Below are 19,941 nucleotides of genomic sequence, written 5' to 3'. Positions count from 1 at the left end.
TATTTGCAGTTGAGGCAGTTTGAGATGATGGTGGGGTTCATGGCATTCGAAGCTGACAGCCAAGGAATAATTCTTAAGATGTCTTTGGTGTAAAAAGGTACTTTTATTAAAGCACAGGTCCAGGACCCATGGACAGGAGAACTGCTAAGTGTTATTTATTTAAGTGATCTCTGCACCCCAAGTGGGGCTTGAACTCATGACTCCAAGATCAAGAGGTGCATGCTCTTCAGACTGAACCACCCAGGCACCCCCTCTATTTTTAGTTTTTTTTTTTTAATGAGAATTTCTTTTTAATTTTTTTTTTAATTTACATCCAAATTAGTTAGCATGTAGTGCAAAGATTTCAGGAGGAGATTCCTTAGTGCCCCTTACCCATTTAGCCCATCCCTCCTCCCACAACCCTTCCAGTTTGTTCTCCATATTTATGAGTCTTATGTTTTGTCCCCCTTCCTGTTTTTATATTATTTTTGTTTCCCTTCCCTTATGTTCATCTGTTTTGTCTCTTAAAGTCCTCATATGAGTGAAGTCATATGATACTTGTCTTTCTATGACTGACTAATTTCACATAGCATAATACCCTCCAGTTCCATCCACGTAGTTGCAAATGGCAAGATTTCATTCTTTTTGTATGCTGAGTAATCCTGTGTGTGTGTGTATGTGTGTGTGTGTGTGTGTGTGTGTGTGTGTGTGTGTGTGTGGTGTATATATATGTATATATACCACGTCTTCTTTATCCTTTCATCCATCGATGGACATTTGGGCTCTTTCCATACTTTGGCTATTGTTGATAGTGCTGCTATAAACATTGGGGTGCCTGTGTCCCTTCGAAACGGCACACCTGCATCCCTCGGATAAATACCTAGTAGTGCAATTGCTGGGTTGTAGGGTAGTTCTATTTTTAGTTTTTTGAGGAACCTCCATACTATTTTCCACAGTGGTTGCAGCAGCTTGCATTCCCACCAACAATGCAAAAGAGATCCTCTTTCTTTGCATCCTCGCCAACATCTGTTGTTGCCTGCATTGTTAATGTTAGCCATTCTGACAGGTGTGAGGTGGTATCTCATTGTGGTTTTGATTTGTATTTCCCTGATGATGAGTGATGTTGAGCATTTTTTCATGTGTTGCTTGGCCATCTGGATGTCTTCTTTGGAGAAGTGTCTATTCATGTCTTTTGCCCATTTCTTCACTGGATTATTTTTTTGGGTGTTGAGTTTGATAAGTTCTTTATAGACTTTGGATACTAACCCTTTATCTGATACGTCGTTTGCAGATATCTTCTCCCATTCTGTCGGTTGCCTTTTAGTTTTGCTGATTGTTTCCTTTGCTGTGCAGAAGCTTTTTATTTTGATGAGGTCCCAGTAGTTCATGTTTGCTTTTGCTTCCCTTGCCTCTGGAGACGTGTTGAGTAAGAAGTTGCTGTGGTCAAGATCAAAGAGGTTTTTGCCTGCTTTCTCCTTGAGGATTTTGATGGCTTACATTGTCTTACATTGAGGTCTTTCATCCATTTTGAGTTTATTTTTGTGTGTGGTGTAAGAAAGTGGTCCAGGTTCATTTTTCTGCATGTTGCTGTCCAGTTTTCCCAGCACCACTTGCTGAAGAGACTCTTTATTCCATTGGATATTCTTTCCTGCTTTGTCAAAGATTAGTTGGCCATACGTTTGTGGGTCCATTTCTGGGTTCTCTATTGTGTTCCATTGATCTGAGTGTCTGTTCTTGTGTCAGAACCATACTGTCTTGATGATTACAGCTTTGTAGTATAGCTTGAAGTCCGGGATTGTGATGCCTCCTGCTTTGGTTTTCTTTTTCAAGATTGCTTTGGCTATTCGGGGTCTTTTCTGGTTCCATACAAATTTTAGGATTGTTTGTTCTAGGTCTGTGAAGAATGCTGGTGTTATTTTGATAGAAATTGCATTGAATATGTAGATTGCTTTGGGTAGTATCGACATTTTAACAATATTTGTTCTTCCTATCCAGGAGCATGGAATCTTTTTCCATTTTTTTGTGTCTTTCTTCAATTTCTTTCGTAAGCTTTCTGTAGTTTTCAGTGTATAGATTTTTCACCTATTAGGTTAGATTTATTCCTAGGTATTTTATGGTTTTGGGGGCAATTGTAAATGGGATCAATTCCTTGATTTCTCTTTCTGTTGCTTCATTGTTGGCATCTAGGAATGCATCCGATTTCTGTGCGTTAATTTTATATCCTGCAGCTTTGCTGAATTCATGAACAGTTCTAGCAGTTTTTTGGTGGAATCTTTAGGGTTTTCCATATAGAGTATCATGTCATCTGTGAAGAGTGAAAGTTTGACCTCCTCCTGGTCGATTTGGATGCCTTTTATTTCTTTGTGTTGTCTGATTGTAGAGGCCAAGACTTCCAATACTATGTTGAATAACAGTGGCGAGAGTCGACATCCCTGTCTTGTTCCTGACCTTAGGGGGAAAGCTCTCAGTTTTTCCCCATTGAGGATGATATGAGCCTTGGGTTGTTCATATATGGCTTTTATGATCTTGAGGTATGCTCCTTCTATCCCTACTTTCTTGCGTCTTTTTATCAAGAAAGGATGCTGTATTTTGTCAAATGCTTTCTCTGCATCTATTGAGAGGATCATATGGTTCTTGTCCTTTCTTTTATTGATGTGATGAATCATGTTACTTGTTTTGCGATCATTGAACCAGCCCTGCATCCTGGGTATAAATCCCACTTGGTCGTGGTGAATAATTTTTTTAATATATTGTTGGATCCGGTTGGCTAATATCTTGTTGAGAATTTTTGCATCCATGTTCATCAGGGAAATTGGTCTATAGATCTCCTTTTTAGTGGGGTCTCTGTCTGGTTTTGGAATCAAGGTAATGCTGGCTTCATAGAAGGAGTTTGGAAGTTGTCCTTCCATTTCTATTTTTTGGAACAGCTTCAAGAGAGTGGGTGTTAACTCTTCCTTAAATGTTTGGTAGAATTCCCCTGGAAAGCCATCTGGCCCTGGACTCTTGTTTTTTGGGAGATTTTTGATCACTAATTCGATTTCTTTACTGGTTACGGGTCTGTTCAAATTTTCTATTTCTTCCTGTTTCAGTTTTGGTAGTGTATATGTTTCTAGGAATTTGTCCATTTCTTCCAGATTGCCCATTTTATTGACATATAATTGCTCATAATATTTTCTTATTGTTTTTATTTCTTCTGTGTTGGTTGTGATCTCTCCTCTTTCATTCTTGATTTTATTTATTTGGGTCCTTTCCTTTTTCTTTTTGATCAAACTGACTAGTGGTTTATCAATTTTGTTAATTCTTTCGAAGAACCAGCTTCTGGTTTCATTGATCTGTTCTACTGTTTTTTGGTTTCAATAGCATTAATTTCTGCTCTAATCTTTATTATTTCCTGTCTTCTGCTGGTTTTGGGTTTTATTTGCTGTTCTTTTTCCAGCTCTTTAAGGCATAAGGTTATGTTGTGTATCTGAGATCTTTCTTCTTTAGGAAGGCCTGGATTGCTATATACTTACCTCTTATGACTGCCTTTGCTGCGTCCCAGACGTTTTGGGTTGTGGCGTTATCATTTTCATTGGCTTCCATATACTTTTAATTTCCCCTTTAACTTCTTCCTTAGCCCATTCATTCTTTCATGGGATGTTCTTCAGTCCAAGTATTTGTTTCCTTTCCAAATTTTTTCTTGTGGTTGATTTTGAGTTGCATAGTGTTGTGGTCTGAAAATATGCATGGTATGATCTCGATCATTCTGCACTTGCTGAGGGCTGATTTGTGTCCCAGTGTGGTCTATTCTGGAGAACATTCCATGTGCACTGGAGAAGAATGTATATTCTGCTGCTTTAGGATGAAATGTTCTGAATATATCTGTTAAGTCCATCTGGTCCAGTGTGTCATTCAAAGCCATTGTTTCCCTGTTGATTTTTTGATTAGATGATCTGTCCATTGCTGTGAGTGGGGTGTGGAAGTCTCCTACTATTATGGTATTACTATCAATGAGTTTCTTTATGTTTGTGATTAATTGGTTTATATATTTGGGTGCTTTCACATTTGGCGCATAAATGTTTACAATTGTTAAGTCTTCTTGGTGGATAGAACCCGTGATTATGATATAATGCCTTTCTGCCTCTCTTGATACAGTCTTTATTTTAAAGTCTAGATTGTCTGATATAAGTATGGCTACTCTGGCTTTCTTTTGTTGACCATGATAGCATGATAGATAGTTCTCCATCCCCTTATTTTCAATCTGAAGGTGTCTTTAGGTCTCAAGTGGGTCTCTTGTAAACAGCATATAGATGGATCTTGTTTTCTTATCCATTCTGTTAGCCTGTGTCTTTTGATTGGAACATTGAGTCCACTGACGTTTAGAGTGAGTACTACCATTACAATGCTTGTAGAGTTGGAGTTTCTGGTGGTGTTCTCTGGTCCTTTCTAATCTTTGTTGCTTTTGATATATATATATATATATATATATATATATATATATATATATACATCTTTTCTCCCCTCAGAGAGTCCCCCTTATAATTTCTGGCAGGGCTGGTTTAGTGGTCACAAACCTCTTTCATTTTTGTTTGTCTGGGAAACTTTTTATCTCTCCTTCTATTTTGAATGACAGCCTTGCTGGATAAAGACTTCTTGGCTGCATATTTTTCTGATTCAGCACATTGAATATATCCTGCCACTCCTTTCTGGCCTGTCAAGTTTCTGTGGATAGGTCTGCTGCAAACCTGATCTGTCTTCCCTTGTAGGTTAGGGACTTTTTTTCCTTTGCTGCTTTCATGATTCTCTCCTTGCCTGAGTATTTTGTGAATTTGACTATGATATACCTTGTTGATGGTTGGTTTTTGTTGAAACTAATAGGGGTCCTCTGTGCTTCCTGGATTTTGATGTCTGTGTCTTTCCCTAGGTTAGGAAAGTTTTCCGCTATGATTTGCTCACATAAACCTTCTACCCCTATTTCTTTCTCTTCCTCTTCTGGGACCCCTATGATTCTGATGTTGTTCCTTTCTAATGAGTCACTGATTTCTCTAATTCTTAAATCATGCTCTTTTGCCTTAATCTCCCTCTTTATTTCTGCTTCATTATTCTCCATAAGTTTGTTCTCTATATTTATTGCGGATTCTCTGTTCTGCCTCATCCATCCTTGCCACCGTGGCATCCATTCGTGATTGCAGTTCAGTTATAGCATTTTTTAAATTTCATCCTGACTAGTTTTTACTTCTTTTATCTCCGCAGAAAGGGATTCTAGTCTATTCTCAACTCCAGCTAATATTCTTATTATCGTGATTCTAAATTCTGGTTCAGACATCTTGCTTTGTTTATCTGTGTTGGTTAAATCCCTGGCTGTCGTTTCTTCGTGCTCTTTCTTTTGGGGTGAATTCCTTCATTTCGTCATTTTGAAGGGAGAAAAGGAATTAATGAGGTATAAAAATTAAAATTAAAAAATACTAAAATCAAAAAATTGAAAACACACACACAAAATCGAGTAAATGACTAGGTGTGTTTGGTCTGGGTGTTGAAAGTAGTTTGATAGATTAGAGAAAAAAGGTGGGGGGGAAAGAACAAAAAAAGGAAATCATTTGAAAATTTGAAAAAGTGAGTACACTGAAGGAGAATAAAATAAAGTGATGAAAGTAAAAGAGAGTTTGAAATAATTTACACACAAGTAAAAATATAGTAAAAAATTAAATATTTTTAATAAAAATTGAAAATAAAAATGAATTTTTTCTCTTTCTGTATTCAAGAAAAAGAAGTGAAAAAGAGAAAAAAAAAAAGAAAATTGAATAGGTGGACCTGCTAACAGATTGAAATACGACTGAAATTGCTTTGTTTTCCCCTAGAATTCAGACTATGAAGTACTTTATAGTCCAGAAACTGAGCAGGTTGTGAGACTTGTGTTCCTGAGGAGTGAGGTGGGCCCAGTTGGGCAGGGCTTAGTGTAATGGCTCCATTCTCCACTAGATGGCGCTGCTAGCCTACTGAGGTGGATTGTTGCGATGCCCGTAGGTGCATTTGGGCAGGTGCGGGAGCAGTGAAAATGGCGTCACCCAGCTACCCAGTCTCTAGTATTGGAACTCTGTTCTCCCGGATCAGCAATTACGCACCTGTCCTCTGTCTTCAACTTTTGTCTACTCCCCACTTTTTCAGTGTCCATGACCAAGCCCCAGGCAGTACCTGTGTCCTGAATTTTGTCTCAGATGTGGCTGTTTTCCCCTTAATTCTGAAGGACTGCGGCTTTGACCCGTTCTGCCTCTCTGTGGGAGGGTCTCACTGAACAATGGCTGAATGCCAGCTGCACTCAGGAACGCTCGCTTGCTGGACCCTGTTGCTGCCGGTGCCCTGAGACTGTGGCCAGGTGCCAGCCTGCCTCAGGAAGAGTTTGCAAGATAGTGTAGCAGCAGCGTTTCAGGGATTATGGGAAATCACAACACACATCTGGCACCAGCCTTCACCCTTAACGACCGTGTTCCAGCACCAGTAAATGTGCCCATTCTCTGGGGTCTGCTGGGCCCAGGTTGCCTCGCAGCCTCTACCAAATGTCCTTCCAGCAGTGGAACCGCTTCTCCCCGTGTGGCCTGTGAACCTGCCAGATCCCACTCTGTTCCTAGGGATTCGCTGTTCCCACCAGAGCACCTCCAGGTATGGAGCTGCGGAGTTGCAGACTCTGTGCTCCCCTTGTTTACGGTCTTAATGGAATTTAAACCCTCTGCTTTCTCCTTTGTTAGTTTAGTCCCTGCGGCTGTTTCCACTTTTCCACTTTCTGTCCAGCTGCTTTTGGGGAGGGGTGCTTTTCCCATACCCCCCTCCCCCTCCCCCCGTCTCTGTCCTCTCTTTGCCCACAAAAGCAGCTCCCTGCCCACCGGGACTTCTCATTCCCCAAGTTCACCTCTCCGCACCGCATACCTGCTGAATTCTGTGGTTCAGGTTGTGCAGATTGTTGTGTTAATCCTCCAATCAGTATTCTAGGTGTGCAGGATGGTTTAGTGTTGGTCTGGCTGTATTTCATGGACGTGACACACACACACAAAACTTCCATGCTGTTCTGCCATCATCTCTATTTTTAGTTTTTAAAGGAACCTCGTACTGTTCTCTATATTGGCTGCATCAACTTACATTCATAGCAACGGTGCATAAGAATTCCCATTTCTCGGGGCGCCTGGGTGGCTCAGTCGGTTGAGCGCCGACTTCGGCTCAGGTCACGATCTCGCGGTCCGTGAGTTCGAGCCCCGCATCGGGCCCCTGTGCTGACAGCTCAGAGCTCAGAGCCCGGAGCCTGTTTCGGATTCTGTGTCTCCCTCTCTCTGACCCTCCCCCATTCATGCTCTGTCTCTCTCTGTCTCAAAAATAAATAAACGTTAAAAAAAATTAAAAAAAAAAAAAAAAAAAAAAAAAAGAATTCCCATTTCTCTACATCCTGCCCAGCATTGTTTTAATCTCTTGTCTTTTGATGATCATCATTCTAACAGGTTGAGGTAGTATCTCACGACTTCAATTTGCATTTCCCAGGTGATGAGTGATGTTGAGTACCTTTTAATATACCTGTTGGCCATTGGTATATTTTCTTTGGAAAAATGTCTATTCAAATCCTTTGCCCATTTTTTAAATAGATTGTTTGTTTTTTTGTGGGTATTTTTGTTATTGTGTTGTATAATTTTTTAATATATTTTTGATATTTACCTCTAATTATATATATATATATGGTATGGTTTGGAAATATTATTTCTCAGTCTGCAGGCTGTCTTTTCATCTTGTTGATGGTTTCCTTTGCTGTACAAAAGATTTTTAATTTGATGTAGTCCCACTTGTTTGTTTTTTGTTTGGTTGTTTGTGCTTTAGATATCATGTCAAAAAAATCACTGCCAAGAGTAGGGTTTTTTATTAAGTTTATTTATTTATTTTGAGAGACAGACTGTGTGTGTGAGCCGGGAAGGAGTAGATAGGCAGAGAGAGAGGGAGAGAGAGTATTCCAAGCAGGCTCCGTGCTGTTAGCACAGAGCCCAACATGAGGCTCAAACTCACTAATGATACCGATTTCTGAGCCAAAACCAAGGGTTGGATGCTTAACCGACTGAGCCACCCGGGCGCCCTATGGTTTCTGGTGTTACATGTAAATATCTTTAATCCATTATGAGTTAATTTTTGTGAGTGGTGTAAGGTAGAAGTCTAGTTTCATTTTTTTTCCATGGGACTATGCAATTTTCCCACCACCATTAAAAAAAATGTTTATTATTTTGAGAGACGGGCAGAGAGAGAGGGAGACAACGAACCCCAAGCACTCTCCACACTGCCAGCCTGAAGTCCCACAGGACTCAGGGTCTCAATCCCACAAACTTCCAGATCACAAGCTGAGCCAAAATCAAGGGTCGGACACTCATTCCTTTGAGCCACCCAGATGCCCCTCAGCCCCATTTTTTGAAGATAATGTCTTTTCTCCATTGAGTATTCTTGGCTCCTTCGTCAAACATGCTTGGGTGTGAGGGCTGTTCTTGAGGCCACCACGGTGGCTATCCCTGTGGCACCCTGGAATTGGTTTCAGGCCTCTGTATTCAGAGGGACTCAGGGAAAAGGGGTGCTGCTTATACTTATTGGGAACACTGTGGACTTGGAGGAAGACGTTCTCCCTGCAGTTGGTATGAACCAGTATCAGGGCTGTGTCTGAGAGGCTGGACTCCATGGCTGAAGAGGGAATCAACTGTGCCCATGCTAGGCTGGAGAAGAGTTTCTGGAAGACTGGGGATCTGTATTACCCATAACACTGGTGAGGCAGCTGAACTGGGAGATGATGGTCTAAGGGCCCTTAGCCCTGTCCTTAGGACCCACCTCACTGTTTGTTCTAGAGCAGTATTGCCAAGGTTAGAAAAACCACCATTTCTGTACATTTCTGGTGAATATGTAACATACTATTACCTCTTTGCAGAGGAATTAGTTCCTGTCTGTTTTTTTTAATTTTATTTTTTAATTAAAAAAATGTTTATCAATTGTGAGAGAGTGAGAGAGCATGAACATGTGTTTTTTAATTTTTTTTTTTAAAAAAAAATTTTTTTTCCAACGTTTTTAATTTATTTTTGGGACAGAGACAGACAGAGCATGAACGGGGGAGGGGCAGAGAGAGAGGGAGACACAGAATCGGAAGCAGGCTCCAGCTCCGAGCCATCAGCCCAGAGCCCGACGCAGGGCTCGAACTCACGGACCGCGAGATCGTGACCTGGCTGAAGTCGGACGCTTAACCGACTGCGCCACCCAGGCGCCCCATGTTTTTTAATTTTTAAAAAAATGTTTTACCAATTTTGAGAGAGTGAAAGAGCATGCACGTGCACACATGCAGGGGAGGAACAGAGAGAGAGAATCCCAAGCAGGCTCCACGCTGTCACTGAAGAGCCTGACACAGGGCTTGATCTCACGAACCATGAGAATGCGATCTGAGCTGAAATCAAGAGTCTGATGCTTAACCGACTGAGCCACCCAGACACCCGATGACTAGGTAATTTTAAATGCTGGATAGAAAGGTCAAGTGCAGCCCTAAGTAATGCAGTTGACAAAAGTGTCACCTGTCACACAAGAAAAAGTATATAGTTAGTTCTATATTTTAAAACTTTAGGTTTTTAAGTCCAATATTCCAACACTGATTTGACTTTGATGCTCAGGAAGGGGATGGAACGTACAGATGGAGCCTCACGTCTAGGGTTTGGGACCATCCGTGGACCTGGAACACCTTTTATTTTGTAGGCATTGTTTTCCGCACAGTCTGGACAGAAGTCAGTCACCGTGAAGGCGGGAGAGTGGGCAGCTCTGCAGTGTAGTGAACAGACTAGGAAGACCACAGATTCTTTTCTTTTCCATTGAAGAGCAACACAGGTATTGAGAGAGAAAGGATGCTACTGTCTAATTGGACCTCCTTGCTAGGGGTCGTGCCACACATGCTTCGTTGTTCACTGGCTGTGGACATAGCTTCTCACAGACTACTAGGGTTTTCCACAAAAGACTCGTGTGAGGTTAACCGGGAAGAGGACAACTAGACTGGCAACAGTGCCAGGGCACTCAGCTTCCCTAATCAAGATCCACATCGACACATGCATGTCTCTGCGGTGGAAACGACTGCCAATTACGGAGTTAAGACCTTATCTGCCTTTTGCCCCTTTTCCATATTAATAAGATTTGGAGATTCTTTTCAGGAAAGTGTCTGTAACTTTTGTTTAAGGGACAAGATGACACTGGCAGACATTTCAGGCCATTTATCCATGAACTCTGTCTTCCCCTTAACCATCTTAATGCCTCCTACCTACCAAACCTGGCAAGAGAGACCATCTGACTCCAGGCTGTTTGTAGTCCTCCCCTGAAAGGAAACACTTTGTATGTAAGTTGATGGCACCGCTTTCCACACGTTTTCCTCGGGAGCTCCACAGTCCAGGCAACCGTGGCACCTAGTCCTCCGCAGTGATGTTTCGGGAAAAGGTAGGCCATGGACTCCCCATTGTGGATTCTCCGAATTGCTTCAGAAAGAATCAGACTGATACCAGCAGTCTCTATCTTGGGACACTGCAGCTTCCGCATGCCGTGAGGGACAGTATTCGTCACCACCACCTCATCAATGGAGGACTCCTCACTCAGGCAGGGTCCTCTGCAGACAGGATGCCTTCAGTGGCCATGACATAGATCTTGTAAACCCTCTCTCTTTCAGTGTCTCCGCAGAAGCAACACATCTTCCTGCATCATCCATAATGTCATCCACCATGCAGTGTGCCCACCATCATCTCTGACTACAGTTATCGGCGGCTTGTCTTTGGCCATCATCAGCGGCAACCCCAGACCTGGGTGGACAGTAGCATTTTTGACTACTGGGGAAGAATGACGACCTTCATCCATGTCCCGCTCTGTACCCTGGGCTTCTGCGTGGATTACAGCTAACCCCAGATGGAGTCTCTCAGCATATGACTGGGCAGCATCAGGAGACTTTGCTACAATGACTGCATTCCTGTAATTCAGAATTTCTCCCTGGTTATACTGCAACACAAAGGGTGAGGCTCTAAGGTTGTACATGGGAAAGCTGCAAACGCCTTGTGTTTACTTTTGATGAAGATCTTTGGTGATCATGTGAGTTAAACCTGCTTTTGCCAGAATGTTTGCCAAGAATTTACACACAATGGAATGAACCCCTCTTCCTCACCTTGCTCTGCTTGCTGTAGGGGAAATAAGGGATGACTCTAGTAATGTTCCTGGCACGGGCTGTCTTCAGTGCCTAAGCCATGCTCAGTAACTCCATCACAGCTGTATTCACATCTCTGGGTCTTGTCTGTATAATGAAAATATCTTGGCCATGAATAGATTCTTTTATTTCAAGTCTTGTTTCTCCATTGGTCTCTTGATAGACCACAGATTTCCCCAGTTCAGCACCAAGATGCCCAAGGCCACCTAGGACTGGGGCAGAACTTACACTCACTGCGACCTGGCCTTGTAGTCACCTCAGAGCCAGTAGGACCTGTCTATGGAAATGAAGGACATGCATCTATTCCTGGAAGGGAAATTGTTTTTTTTTTGGGGGGGGTGGAATTGATCCTACAGATACCCTCCCTGGGGTACAAAATGACAGCAGGGCAAGGATGTTCTTTAAAAGCTCCCAGCCAAGTTGTTGCAAAGGTCACAAAATTATCCAGCAAGATGATAACGGTTGTAATTTTTCTAAGTGATACATTACAAGTTGTTTACCGTCATCAAACAGGTACAAGTGTTTGAATGATCTGAACACGGCATGGCTGTGTCTGTAAACTTCAGTTAATTCTTTTGGGTCCTAGTGTCTGTGTATGCAGTACTTGCTGGTAGACAGTGCCCTCTGGTGGTTTAGTGGCCAAACTACATGGCGTCTGGATCCATTTCTGTGACCATCATACAAAGTACCACAAGCTGGGGCTTAAAACAACAGAAAGGTATTTTCTCACGGTTCTGGAGAGCAGAAGTCCAATATCAAGGTGTTGACGGGGTCGTTCTCGCTCTTAAAACTCTATCAAAGAATCCTTCCTTGCCTCTCCCAGCTTCAGGTGGTTGCTGGCACTCCTTGGGATTCCTTGGTTTGTGGTTACATCATCCCAACCCCTGCCTTCTCTCCTGTGTCCTCCTCCTTTTTTATAAAGACACCAGTCATTGGACTTAGGACCCTTCCTGATCTAGCATGACCTCATCTTTTTTTTTTATGTTTATTTAGTTTTGAGAGACAGAGAGACAGACAGCGAGTGAGCAGTGGAGACATAATTGCTGAGTGTGTGTGTTCCTTGCCTTTGACTGAAGGCAAAGAACTTTCCGAACTCTTTGTTCTTCAAGAGCAATACTTTGGTACAACTGGTAATCCTAGGGAGAGCTGCCAGGAAGAAATGCCAGAGGTTTTTACCTGGGGGATCTTTAAGGTAATCTGCCAAAACTTACATTGAGTCACCAATGTGACCAAACTGCTAAGTAAACAAGGAACATGGGGATCTTACTTTTCCGGGGCTACCATAACAAATGATTACAAACTGTACCCAGTTAAAACAACAGCGATCTAGTCTCTTGAAGCTCCAGAGGCCAGAGGTCTGAAATCAAGGTGCTTCCAGGACTGTGCACTCTCCGGTTTCTAGGGAAGACCCTTCCTTACCTCTTCCCTCTTCTGGTGGCTAAAGGTGTTTCTTTGCTTATGGCTACATCAGTCCACTCACTGCTTCCATGTTCACAGTCCTCCTCTTCATCCTCAAAACTTCCTCACCTCTGTAAATAAGGGTACATGTGATGGCATCGAGGACCCTCCAAGATAATCCAGGATAGGTTCCACTGCTTGAAATCCCAACTTAATGCATTTGTGACAATATAGAGTAACATTTATTCTTTTGCCACATGTGTTAATCAGTCTAGAATCTCCAGAGAAAACTGAACTGATAGGGTGTGTGTGCATACACATGCTTAGAGGAAGAGAGGGAAAGAGTGAGCGAGAGAGATTTATTTTAAAGAATCGTAAGGAATGACTCACAATTATGGAGGCTGACGAGTCCAAAATCAGCAGGGAGGCCTGCAGGCTGGAGATTCAGGGAAGAGAGAATCAGGGAGATTCAGGCCAAAAAGCATCTGTAGAGTAACATCAGCAAGATGGCAGAGTAGGAAGTCCTATCCCTGGTTTACCCACAGAAACACCAAATTGATGGAGGTCCTGAATCTAGTTAATAAGTTGCAGTCTTCCAGAGGAGCACAAACCAGAGAGAAGCTATAGTGAATGGAGGAAATGGAAAAAGCAGTGTCCTCAGGAAATGTTGGTTTTAGATGGGGTTAGAGGGATTTGAGGCAGGAAGGGAGGGCATAGGTGCAGGTGGAGAGGCAGGAAAACAAATATGTGCTCTGGAGATCCTGGAATATTCTAGGCAAGTGATAGGTTTTAGGCCGGCCTTATGAATTGGAGGTAGTGAGGTTCCACTAACCTGACTAGATCACACAGAGAGAGGAGGGTTGGAAGACGATGCCCATGTTGTTGACCAGCACTTCCAGACCCCCACACTCCTTGTGTAGGAAGTCAAGCAGTGCATGGCTGCTCTGCAGGTCATGGATGTCAGGCAGGGGGAAGCATGGTTGGGAGCATCATGTTCCCTGAGACCTGCTGGCACAGAACACCCATGATGGTGAAGCCTAGTTGGGCCCAGTCACCAGCACCACATGGCTGTAGGTCTACTAGGCTGAGCGAGGCATTAGAGTGCAGAAAGCAGACATGGTAAGACACTTGGGGTGTGCTGTGGGCCCCGTGCACTGGCACAGGTGTGTTCTGGTATCTGGGGATGTTACCCCTAGAGCTAGAGGCCCTGCCTCCATCACCCATCAAAGAAGGGGCCAAAGGTTCCAGATGGTTCCCTAATGATGCTATACCAGGTCTGTCTCTCCCAGGTCTGTATCTTAAACCCAACCAGAACTCCCCACTCTTAGGATCCTTCCTCTGAGCTCAGCAATGGTTCAGGATGGACTGATGTGCTCCTCGGAAAGAAAATGGGTAGTCACAGGCTAATAGCTAGAGATTTATGGTAGTGGAACTAAACATATTTTGGGAAAACCCCATCAGGAAGAGAGGAATATAGCCATTGTGTTGGGAATGTGTCCTTCTTCCTCTGTAGAATGGGAAAATTTGCCTTCTTCTAAGATGCAGTGAAACTGGTTGTACAGGGAAGTGCTTCTGAGGACACAGATCCCCTGCATTCTCAGTAGAAACTCAAGAGAGAGATACAGAGAGTGAGGTCCTGTGCTGGGACTTGGGTGTGGGCAGGACTCCTCCCTCAGTGGGATTCCCAGTGGGCCCCGAGTGGGAGGGAATGTTTGTGAAGCTCACTGTGGCTGAGGAATTGCTTGGGATGTCTGCTTTAATGGTTATAAATACTTATGTTTGTTAAAAGTGCTTATATTTGGTGTAGACCAAGGTTTTAGTTAATAAGTGTTATATATAATTTGGTGTTATTTTTAAGGTATCAAGGAAAAGAGATCTCTGTGATACTGGGATACATTTCCAAACCAGCAGTTGACATGCTATTGTTTTGTCCTAGACATTGATGCTCCTCATGGGTCAGTTTAGAAAAGCCAGATAACAGAGAGAAAATTAATAGCCCTTTTGAAGGGAAAGACCTATTTTTTCAAAGTTTATTTATTCTGAGAGAAAAAGAGAAAGAGCAGGGGAGGTGCAGAGAGAGAGAGAGAGAGAGAGAGAGATCTGAAGTGGGCTCTGTGCTGACGGCAGAGTCCTATGTGGGGCTAATGAACCTTGAGATAATGACCTGAGCCAAAGTTAGACGCTCAACTGACTGAGTCACTCAAGTGCCCCTGAAGGGAAAGACATAAAGTATGGACCCAACACTTGCTTGCAGGGCCCATCAGTTCTCATTTCTGTCAGCCTGAAATCCCTGGTGAAGACTGAAAAATAATCATGAGAGGAGGAAGTCTGTACAACATGGATGCTTCTGTGAGGGGAGGGAGGTGATGGGCATTCACGGAGGCCCCCAGGAGCCAGGCTGGGTGTGGGGCAGTAAGAAGCTCCCCTCAGGGCCCTGGATGTGTCAGGCCCCAGTCTGGGGACGCTTATAGGGGGCACTTTGCATCGCCCTTGTTTTCAGCCTGTTCACCTGTATTAGTTCATTTACTCTTCATGGAAATCCTATGACTTCCCCAGAATTGTACACTTAGGAGACCGATGTACAGCAACATGCAGGATTTTGCTCAAGGTCACCCCATAAGGTGGCAGAGCCAGGACGTTTTTGTTTCCAGATGTTTGTCTTTAAAGCTTCGAAAGAGGTATTTGGAAAGACTGGGACGGTAGACACCCATGTATCAACCAAACCAGATTCATGTATGACGAGTATTTTACTATCCTCTATGTTCTCTAGAGATCTTTCTGGACCTTGTTAATGTTACAAACTTGGTGACACGTTATCTGTACATGAATAGCGCATTCGCCTTGAGCAGATTTGACGGTAATTCATATTCATTGATACCAATCCATATTCCCTTTTCTCCCTTGTCTCAGGTTGTCTTATGGATGCATCGTAAGAGCCTACTTCCCTTTCACAACTTGAAATTGTTTTTCCCCAGTGAGTTTGATATTTAAAGAGACCACAGAATGTCTATTTGTGGTGGGGTGCACATGTCATAGTAGAGGCTGATAAAGTATGCTAGCAAGGGAAGTCCATCCCCATTCATGGGTTTATATATCATCTCTGGTAACTTTAAAGCTACAACAGCAGATATGAGTACGCCCAACAGAAGCCATTGGCCTGCAAAGGCAAATACATTCACTCTGTGTCTCTTTCACTAATATTTATCAACTCCTGTGTTAAACTGTCCCTTCTCTCGACCTAACTTAGGTTCTGTTAGTTTTTTGGGCCGATTGGCAAGCAATAAGCTGCACACATGGACATTTACTTATAACTGTTTATTCATCTATGATGTTCATTCACTATTGTCATTAAGTCCACTTTTCCTTCTCATATATCACAGAAGAAATCACAGAAGACTTCACAGAAATAGTAGCTAATTCAAGGTGAGTACTTGATACAAATAAAGGTTCTTTCTTTTCTTTGACAAGGACATTGCTGATAGTGGAATCTCGTGGTCAAATCATGACTGTATCATAACGGGACCCATGAAGGGAACTGAGAGGGGGGTCCCCATTGTTCAACTTTCTTCTCCATAACAAACTCCCCGTGAGGCTCCTTGGCATCTGGGGGCAAAAGGGCCAAGTAGACGGGAGTCTCTGCTCCTTCTTCTGGGCTTTTAATGGCTTTCGGTCCACCCATGTCTGTTCTCACCCACCCAGGGCAGCAGGCATTCAGGAGGATCCTGTCTCCCCTCCTCTGCTCACTCAGTTTCCTGGCATGGATTCTGGACAGGACCGTGACACCAATCTTTGACACTCCATATGTGAGTGCCCTCATATCAGGCCAGCCCTCCTTTATGTGTACCCTGTTCTTTGTGTCTTCCACAAACTTGTTCATGAGTTCCAACAGCTCCTCCTCTGTGATAGTCTCACTTCTGAACTTCTGCTGCATTCCTGGGCTGCAGTTCTTAAGAGCTACTAAGCTCATTATGCTAGACACATTGACCACTCTGCCTAAAATACAACACAAGTAGTTACATAGAATGGCATGCACAATAATGATGAATACCACAATCCCTTGGATTTGTCTATTTGGGAGACAATTACCAGTTTGCTAGGAGTGTGATTGTAGTCTTCCTATATAAGTGAAGGACACAATACAGTCTTGAACCTTGTAACACTCATAATGTCTCAGAGGACGTCAGAGAAATGATCTAATGGGGAGTGCAGTGCCCAGGTGTCCCATAAGGAAAAGACAGCCCCTTATACAGGAACGTGCTCCAGAAGGTAAGGAGGCACTCACTGCAATCATGAGTAGAGAGACACTTTTCTTCACAGGTCCCCTTTGGGACCATCTTAACATCTTATGGTCCCATGGCCAGTGCTCTATGAACAAGTGTCTATCAACCAACAAACAACTGATCAGTTTATTGATGACCTTTTGAAGGAGAGCAACTGCATAGGTTTTGTGGGCTGTCTTTCTGCTATAACCAGGTAAAAACAAATCTCCTCAGTGGGGTAAGGTGCATGCTATTTTCTCTATGTTGGGATTTCATCAACTCAGGAGCAGTGAGAACACACCAGGCAATAAGGTCATGGAGAGGGGCAACAGAACAGTCACATGTTAAAAAGATAGTATAAAAAGAAATGCTACAACATGGATGAATCTTGATAACATTACCCAAAAGAAAGTGGCCAGTCACAAAAGACTACTCATTATATGATTCTCTATATATGGGATGTCCAGAAAAGTAAATGTTCAGGCAGAAAATAGATTGGAGGTTGCTTAGGGCAGTGGGAATGCAGGACCAGAGGGCTGATGTTAAGGGTCCAGGTTCTCCTTGGGGTGATGACAGTGTGCTAATCTTGAAGCGGTGATTGCTCCACACCTCTGTCCATTTACTAAACTCCACTGAATTGCATACCTGATAAGGGTGAAGTGTATGATGTGTGAATTTTATCTCAGTAAAGTGGTTAAAAGTGTTAATCACATAGTTCTCACTAATTCTTTTTCAAAAATATAGTTATTATTCATAAATGTGAACTTACATTGACATGTATAAATAGTTTACTATTTTTCCATCTACATGAGTATCTTTAGCCTAATAGAAAGATTATGAGAATTTACAAACAATAAGTGCTTCAATAAATTAGGAAACTATCCCTATTTTATGTAAATATCCGGGAAAGACAGTCATGGTCACTTAACTCTGAGCTCCATCCCACTAAGGAATGTCAGTGCCATACAAGTTCAGTGTAAGAGATAATGCATGACCCTGTGACTCTCATTGGTGGTGTTTAGAGACAATTAAAATGATTTCTAGAAAGTACCTTATTAATGTAACAGTTTTCTAACATAAACACCTTTTAGAAAGGGGTCAGTTATTCCAGTCCTTCCTTTCATCTAAAACATGTTAAGTGTCACTTTAATGGAACTTATGTGTTAAATGGTTTAGTAAGCACTTCTCATGTTTGATTACTTAACTAATTAGATTTATTTTCTTTTAAAAATATCATCTGCCTGTCTCAAAATAAAAATAATACATATTAATGTTTCAAAATCACAAAACACAGAAGTTTATGAAATAAGACGGGGCCAAGGAACCCACCCTGGGTAACTGGTATACCAGAAAGACAGCAACATTTACTCATAGGGGCTTGGAGCCATTTTCTTATGTACCTTTACTATAGACACTAGATGGAGAAACTCTACTAACTTTCTGCAGGCTGTGTATAATGTATAATGAAGTGATGCCCTCTTGTCTATTCTGTATTGTCTATCTCAGGAAGTCTAGAATCACCTGTGAAAATGCTTACCTGTGTATTTCAGGGAGTCTGACAGGGAGTAAAAGGTTTCGTAGGTAAATTCCTTATAGTAGATGCTGCAACCATTCCCTCAACCCAGGCCTGTCCCCTGCACTGACCACATCTGCAAGTGGCAGGCTGGCTGTCAGCGGGCTTCACCTGAGAGCTGGGTGAGTTGGTAGACCCTTCTGGTGTGACAGCTCAGGACAGGAAACACAAGTGCAGGAATAGGAAGTACTTATGGAGTTTATACAGCCAAGTGTCTGATCCAAACATTTGGTCTCCAGAGTAGACTCATGGCTTTCATGTGTCATTTTGAGGACTCTGAGCTGGAATGCACGCAGCCCGTGCGCTACGAAGTTTAAGGGTGGGGCGCCTGGATGGCTTAGTCAGTTAAGCAACTGCTTCTTGATTTCAGCTCAGGTCATGATCTCACGGTTCGTGGGTTGGAGCCCCGCGTTGGGCTCTGTGCTGACAGTTTGGAGCCTGCTTGGGATGCTCGTTCTCGCTCTCTGCCCCTCCCTCACTCGTGCCCTCTCTGTCAAATATAAGTAAGTAAACTTAAAAGAAAAGAAGTTTATGGACCATCCATAAGACCTTGTGATAAGGGTGTGTGAGTGCATTTGAGTGTGTCGTATGTCTGCATGTGAGTGTGTGCAAAAGAGACTGGATGTGTGACTGTAAGTGTGTGACCTGTATGAGGTAGCGTGTAAAGGAATTGCCCCGTCACAATCAGCGTGAAAGCATGTCACTCAGATACGAAAGGACTCTTGTTCTGGTGGGGCTGGCGTGTGTCTCAGGCTTATAGTCTATCCAGGCCATTACTCTGTATGTGGCCAGGGATCTATTTAGGAACATCTCTCCCTCTCCAAACTTCAGTGTCCTAAAGCACAGCCACAGTGATCTCCACAACACAAGGTATTTTAGACATCATCTCATCTGGGGTCACAAACTTCAAGGGCAGCATTTGACTCTCAAGGCTATTCAGAATCTGTAAGTCCAAGCTGGTTCTCATGACCTTTGATGATTTAACATTTGTCACATTCCCTGAAAGATCCATGTTTTCTATTATCAAGAGGACCAGTTCTTTAGTGTCTTGACTGATAAGAGTTTTTCAGAAAACACTTCAAGTTTTGAAATGTGCCTCCTGTGGTTTTCCCTGAGGTACCTGGGGGTCTTGCGATAAGGAAGGCGTTGGCCCAATAGAGCAGAGTCCTTTTATTTTCTGTTTCCCTTGCCTTACTGGGTAAGGCTTCATCTGAAGAAGCGAGATGTAGGGAAAATGATTTGAGGACCTTGAGTAGTGGGAAGAACCACTAGTTTGGATGTCGCATGACCTCAGTCTTCAGCCAGCTGTGCTTGTGACCTTGAAATCCATCATTCCTCCAGGTTCTTAATGGGGACCATATATAAAATGCCTAGCACATCACACCTAGAAATGTCCAGCCACCTATCCTTTCTAGAACCAATATGTCAGAATGTGTGTGTGACTGAGATATGTTTACTATTATAATTTTCCCACCAAATTCCTCTAGTGGTTTTTCAGACTACAGGATATTGCAAAGCAGTACTTTCTCAAA

At 42.8% G+C, this 19,941-nt stretch overlaps 1 protein-coding gene and 1 pseudogene across 2 annotated transcripts in view; both read right to left on the bottom strand.

Annotated features, from left to right (window-relative positions):
* LOC131512820 (carbonyl reductase [NADPH] 1-like) overlaps window positions 1-19,941 on the bottom strand; it is a 37,398-nt gene that overhangs the window by 13,906 nt on the left and 3,551 nt on the right. The window contains exon 3 of one of the 2 annotated variants that reach the window (XM_058731943.1): window positions 16,551-16,570. In XM_058731943.1, the coding sequence (XP_058587926.1) occupies window positions 16,551-16,570 (20 nt within the window). Of the gene's footprint in view, window positions 1-15,877; window positions 16,571-19,941 lie in introns of those variants that run through there. The other variant, XM_058731942.1, reaches the window with a different exon arrangement.
* LOC131512822 (phosphoribosyl pyrophosphate synthase-associated protein 1-like) lies at window positions 10,244-11,369 on the bottom strand (annotated as a pseudogene).

Source organism: Neofelis nebulosa, chromosome 5 (genome assembly GCF_028018385.1).
Source record: "Neofelis nebulosa isolate mNeoNeb1 chromosome 5, mNeoNeb1.pri, whole genome shotgun sequence".
In the NCBI taxonomy this organism is placed as follows: domain Eukaryota; kingdom Metazoa; phylum Chordata; class Mammalia; order Carnivora; family Felidae; genus Neofelis; species Neofelis nebulosa.
Note: the sequence above shows the minus strand (reverse complement) of the source record. Positions and strands in the feature narration are given on the sequence as shown.